At 40.3% G+C, this 6,445-nt stretch overlaps 1 protein-coding gene across 2 annotated transcripts in view; it reads left to right on the forward strand.

The window, feature by feature from the left end:
• The first annotated feature begins 2,535 nt into the window (after positions 1-2,535).
• Positions 2,536-6,445, forward strand: part of zdhhc15b (zDHHC palmitoyltransferase 15b) — a 5,058-nt gene continuing 1,148 nt past the window's right edge. Inside the window, exons 1-10 of one of the 2 annotated variants that reach the window (XM_078260831.1) lie at positions 2,536-2,683; positions 3,097-3,123; positions 3,232-3,326; positions 3,440-3,560; positions 3,889-3,958; positions 4,273-4,305; positions 4,391-4,511; positions 4,698-4,830; positions 4,932-5,058; positions 5,463-5,581. In XM_078260831.1, coding sequence (XP_078116957.1) covers positions 2,566-2,683; positions 3,097-3,123; positions 3,232-3,326; positions 3,440-3,560; positions 3,889-3,958; positions 4,273-4,305; positions 4,391-4,511; positions 4,698-4,830; positions 4,932-5,058; positions 5,463-5,581 — 964 coding nt within the window. In that variant the 5' untranslated portion in view covers positions 2,536-2,565. Of the gene's footprint in view, positions 2,684-3,096; positions 3,124-3,231; positions 3,327-3,439; positions 3,561-3,888; positions 3,959-4,272; positions 4,306-4,390; positions 4,512-4,696; positions 4,831-4,931; positions 5,059-5,462; positions 5,582-6,445 lie in introns of both variants that reach the window. The other variant, XM_078260832.1, reaches the window with a different exon arrangement.

The raw sequence follows: 6,445 nt of genomic DNA on the forward strand, positions 1-6,445 counted from the left end.
AGCTACCTACAATACACAACTTCTACAAGCTGACCGCTGACCGCTGACCCACACTATAGTGCAGTAAATGATACTGCTCGCACAGTCCATATATAGTGTATGATATTTTGTAGCCCATTAATGTGAAAATACTACACATATAGATATTTCAACATATTGTATCTAATAAATTGATGTTAAACAATGTTTTTGTTATTTAACACAGAGGCTCCTCTCCTGTGGAACCAGCTCCCGGTCTGTGTTCGGGAGGCAGACACCGTCACCACATTTAAAAGTAAACTTAAAACTCTCCTCTTTGATAAAGCTTATAGTTAGGGAGTGAGGAGTTGCAGCGTTCACCTAGGCCAGTGGGGGAGGGTGTATCGTTACAGACACGGCACCCCTTCGCTTCTCTGCTTCTCTTCATAGTCGTCAGATTAATTTACCATAGCTTAAAAATAGAGGGAGGCAGGCCAGTACAGCCCGATCCGGCAGGGGAGAGTTCTAGCCCGACCACGCTCCTCTCCTTAACCTGTCTCTCTTAGTTATGCTGTTATAGTTTTAGACTGCCGGGGGACATCCTTGACACACTGAGTTTCACTCTTCTCTCTCTTTCCATCTGTGTGCAACCTTGTCCCAAAATGCTTGCTACTACCTTAGCTCTGGGGAGCTTATTCCCCAGAGTCCTTATGTGTTTCTTTTGCCCAGCATGTTTCCTTGGACTAGGGTGGCCCCTAAATCATGGTTGCAGCTGTCCCGGTGGTCCTGCTCCGCGCCCTGCTATGCCCTATTACACCCCGCTATGCTCTGCAGTGCCCTGCTACGTTGTGCTACGCCCTGCTATGCTCTGCTGTGCCCTGCTATGCTCTGCTGTGCCCTGCTACGTCCTGTAACGCCCTGCAGTGCCCTGCTATGCCAGGAACTACTACAACTATTATTTCTGGTCATTGTTCCAGTATCTTTATTGTGACTATTATTGCCATTGTTCATCACACCCCCAACCGGCATCATCAGACACCGCCTACCAAGGGCTTGGGTCTGTCCGAGGTTTCTTCCTAAGAGGGAGTTTTTCCTCGCCACTGTCGCACTAAATGCTTACTTTTGGGGGAATTACTGGAATTGTTGGGTCTTTGTAAATTATAGGGTGTGGTCTAGACCTACTCTATCTGTAAAGTGTCTTGAGATAACTCTTGTTATGATTTTATACTATAAATAAAATTGAATTGACTTGAATTGCATAAGTCATTACATGTTTGAATTTGCTGCCCTTATACTATTACTGTTATGTTACACATCTTTTCTGGAACCCAGATTAATCCCATAATATAAACAACATGTTAAATAAGTGGGTTTGTAAGCACTCATTTGCTCTTTTCTTTCTACATTTGTCCTTTGATGCATCTTGTTACTGTGTGTTGCTGCAATGCACAAAATGAACCCCTGGTGTCATTTAATTCAGTCCAAGTGTGTAAATTGGGAAAGCCAGGGATGAAAGTAACTCAATGCAGAATTATCACATTAAAATCAAATAAGGAACGACCCAAGATGATGTAATTCACAGTGTTTTAATGGAGAAGTTTAACATTAGTCTACTCAAAGAATGTTGATCCAATTTTGCTCTTGGGAGGGCAAAAGTGATGTCTTCTTTGTGTGTGTCTGTGGCCTGCAGATATTTTGACAAGAATCCAACTGGTTGTGTAACCTACAAATGAAGCACACAGGAGTAAAAAAGAGCACCTAATTGAAAAAGTACGGTTAAAGTTAAATCAATCCCTGGTTCAGATCCAGCTGCTGACCTATTTTGCTTGTCATCGCCCATCTCTTTTCCCTCATTTCTTTGTCAACTCTCTGCTGTCCACTATCTAGAAAACACTAGAAAACAAAATGGTGAGAGTTGTGGTTTGTTCATGCTCCTATACGTCAAACCATTTCATGTCTAAGACAAAGGTTTAACACTGACTGGTGGATTCTGGTGGAAACAGAATGCAGATCATTTAGTGCATCAAATGTACCTTTATGTTATAACTTTTGACTTTTAAAACTTGATTTGAGTGTGCTTTATTTTGTTATCTTGTCCCGCAGGACCCTAAAACTAAAGCAGCTAAATGGAATTCAGCCGTCATTCATTTTAATATACTGTACCTGTAGCCTACTCATTTTTACGGTGGTGTGTCTAAATGTCTTCCGTAAGAAGGTGTAATTTAGACTCTTAACTGTCTGAAAATGTGATAGTTATAATGCATCTTATTATATTTCTTAGTTCAGTTAAAACATCAGGGATGATAATGGGGGAAATAGTTTTTTTCTGTTCTAATAAATGCAACACAATTTTTCCATAGTTTGCTCTGCTTGGTTTCCTACAATTTAGCCTTGTGTAGGCTTAGTAAGTGTACTTTAAAAGTAAACATATTACATTAATAGTTGTAGTACTATAATACTGTAATAAATGATTTATCATTTATAATGAAATGCCAGTACACTGGTCTGGCTCCTGGAGTTCGGTGAATCGCTCGCCGATATCATTGATGGATAAATCCCAGGAATGGTAGTCGAGCGCAGATCAGAACAGAGGTTAGCAGATGGAGTATGGCTCTCTCCAGAGGTTTGAGATGCTGTCAAAGGGTTTTCTCCTGGATACCTGTTCTTATTATAACCTCCGTAGTGTTGTGGTCATACTACGCCTACGTCTTTGAGCTATGTCTTTGTAAGTATGAGAAACTGAGTCCGCTTGTTGTGATTTTTTACCATTTAACTGTAGACATCGCAGATTGCCGCACAGCAGTGTTGACACAAATAACGTTAACGTTAGAGACAGAGCTAGCACAGTAGGCGGAAGTGGTTGAGGGTGTGTGCTCTTATTTGGTTAATGTGAAATTTAGCTCTTTTAAGGCAGATCATTTTTAAATTCCTCATTGCCACTAAGCGGTTAGTGTTAACTCTGTGTTCATACAAAGTCTGGCTATTGTTGTGCCTCCTAGCTAAAACCTGTAAATCTGGCTAGTCGTGTTAGCCTGTTCCTCTTAAATAATCAAACTAGTGTTAGTGCTAACAGTTAGCTACAATGTTACTAGTCTCTGCTACCCGGCTTGTGTTTATGCCATATTCTTGTTTTTACAGTTACGCTCACCAACGCACTGGAAAAAGGTGAGTTACCCACACATTTGTGTGCTACAAGCAGTGTGCGCTACACATTAAGTTCATTGTACTGTATGTTGTTTTGTAAACTATTGTGCCTATGTTTTGTGCTTTCAGTGGCCTATCTACTGGTATTTCATGTTTGTTTTGTGATGTTCTCATGGACCTACTGGAAGTCCATATTTACTCCTCCTGCATCACCATGCAAAAAGGTATCCTGAACTGTTAAACGTGAACATCATGTTATTGATTTGTTGTACCATATATAAAGTCTGTAATATAAAACAAATTGGGTGTTGATCATGATGCATGCTTGTTGCTCTAGTTTCAGCTGTCATACTCAGACAAGCAAAGATACGAGATGGAAGAGAGGCCAGATGCTCAAAAACAAATCCTGGTTGAAATTGCAAAGAAACTGCCCATCTTTAGTCGAGCTCAATCTGGAGGTAAATTGTCCTGTCAAGTCATTTATATTTTTACTCTGCAATGATATGATTCCATATGGAGTTATTAACATAGTTGCCATATCTGAAAACCACAGGAGTAACAACACAGGTACATTAGCCACAGTCTGTCATCTTGCACATAAGCTGTGTGCGTTGAACAGAAGTAGGCTAGTGCCATTAACTTTGTGTGTGCACCTGAGCACCCCCATCCAGATTAATCAGCCAATGCATCTCCTTCATTAGTGCTGATGGCTAAGACTAAGGAAGTAAGTGAAGGGTAAGCTCAGCTCAAATGTCGCTATTCAACTGGCTATCCCGTTGTCTCTAGCTATCAGGTTTTGCGACCGCTGCCAGGTACTGAAGCCTGACCGCTGTCACCACTGCTCGGTTTGTGAAACGTAAGTCACTCTTTTCTCCTCAATTCATTTATCTAGAGAGATTGCCGTTGGCAAGGAGATATTTGTTGGCCTTGGACTGTTGTGATAATTAGAAGGTGTTGCTTTGTTGGCACAATATCTGTCAGAGAGAATATTCTAATGATCAATCAGAGCAGAAATTTACCGAAAGAAATCGGACTGCTGTCAGAAGACATGTAAAGAAGGTTGTATTAAAAGTTGCAGTTTTATAACGGTTATAAGGTGTTTACTGCTTTAACATAGCTGCCATACTGTTAAAACGATATGCAGGAACAAAATGTGTTTTTCTTTTAAAGATGTGTCTTGAAGATGGATCATCACTGTCCCTGGTGAGTAGTCATTTTTAGCCTGCAATTCTGTTTGGAGGAATGTATGCATGCATTTTGCTCTGACACCTGCATTTCTTTTTTTTAGGGTAAACAACTGTGTGGGCTTTTCCAACTACAAGTTTTTCCTGCTTTTCCTCTCCTACTCCATGCTGTATTGTGTATTCATTGCAGCAACAGTCTTTCAGTATTTCCTCAAATTCTGGGTGGTGAGTGTCATTAGTTTAAATGATCACTCACGCTCAACATCATCAATGGTGTTATATGAAGACGTTTTAGTTGCACAACATAGTCAGCACTGTAGCAATTTCACAAGAACAGAACTAAACCCAGTGTCATGAGTCTGCCCACCATTTTCTCTCAAGTTTCTTCGTTCTCCGGTTTCTCTCTCCCAGGGGGACTTGCCAAATGGGCCCGCAAAGTTCCATGTCCTCTTCCTCATGTTTGTGGCGCTCATGTTCTTTGTCAGTCTCATGTTCCTCTTTGGCTACCACTGTTGGTTGGTGGCCAAGAACCGATCCACTTTAGGTGAGGATTTACATATTTAACCTCTTAGATTCTGCTCATGAAGCTGCTCTCTTATTATGTGGAGAATTGAAAACCTATTCGGATTGTTTTTCCTTTTCTAGAGGCCTTTTCAGCTCCAGTTTTTGTCAGTGGACCAGACAGAAATGGCTTCAATGTCGGCATACTCAGTAACCTACAGCAGGTATTTGGAGAGGATCGGAGGCTGTGGTTCATCCCTGTTTTCACAAGGTGAGTGTGTTGTCAAGAGACAGCAAGTTAAGATGCATAAGAAGCTGGTTCTCCTCCTCTTGCTCATTTTTCAGTGGTGCTGCTTATTTTGTGTTTGTAATGCAGTTCTTTTCAAATTTGCTCTACAAAATAATTTTGGTTTGCAGTAGACCCTATTAAAACACTGACCCAGAGAACAACAATACCATACAACAGAAATGTAATTGAAATAGTCAATAATAAATATGGATAGTTGATATGAACAATATAAAGTTGACTGCAGGATACAGAGTTGTTTTACATGTAGCAGCGTTGGAGCTAATGACTGAAATGTAGAATGAGGGATTGGATCAGTGGCTGGAAAGAGGTAATGGCCATGGTTCCTTAACTAGCTTCCATCTTCTTTTGTGCACTGTACACGTCAGCCAAGGGAATGGCCACTACTTCCCCTTGAAGAATCGGAGTTCTGAATCCCACAACCCTTTATTAGCTAATGAGGACATGTGGGAGGAGTCAGATGATGGCTCTGAGGAGGGAAGCTTGGGTGAGTCGCTTTAATTTCATCATATGCATATTTATACTTCCACATGTTCTTGATAGTTCCTAGAATACAAACTGCTTTTCAATATCTTAAAACTGGAATCGGTAACTTTCTGCGTTGTGTGCAAGTTTAAAAGTGAGGCTGCATTTGCAATGTCACTTGTTACACATGTCTCAGTAGCAGAGTCTGAAGAGTGTGTCTAACCTCCGTAAATGAGATATTTTTTTTGTTTCACAAAATAACACCATGTCCAAGAAATATGGATTTCAAACTCTTGATAAACTACTATGGGTTGAATTGGTACAACCAGAAAAAAATGAGAATTTGAATATGTGCTCTGAATTTTTGTTATCTGCATGAATAACAAAACAGTGTTGGTTTATTAACCATGTTAGTCAGACTATAAAACGGTTTTGTTCCAAACATGACATTTCCTTGTGTCGACGATCCCATTGATGAAGAAGCTGTATTACTTCGCAGGGAGTTAAACATATGTTGGGAGATGATATTGAGGCCCCAACTATAGGTGTATTTTCATTTCAATATAACTACCTATTTGAGCGGTATCGTTTTTCTTCCCAGTCTATCAGTTATGTAGCCTACCTAACCTTATCCGTCCTCATATCACTAATGTCACCCATCGTGGACATGCTCTACATCCCAGCACATTCTTTGTGTCGCATTATGTTTTTTTGTAAACGGCAGTTTTCTTTACAACATTGTTGATGCAGAGCATATTAGTAAAGCTGTATAGCAAAACGCTGTCCGAAGAATGTGACTCGCTCTGAAACGTGTTTTAAACGATTAGAGTTCCCTGAAAACAAACCAGTAAGAGACATTAAAAAGAAATAAATGATTGTAATTCTG

Source organism: Sander vitreus, chromosome 10 (assembly GCF_031162955.1).
Source record: "Sander vitreus isolate 19-12246 chromosome 10, sanVit1, whole genome shotgun sequence".
Taxonomy (NCBI): domain Eukaryota; kingdom Metazoa; phylum Chordata; class Actinopteri; order Perciformes; family Percidae; genus Sander; species Sander vitreus.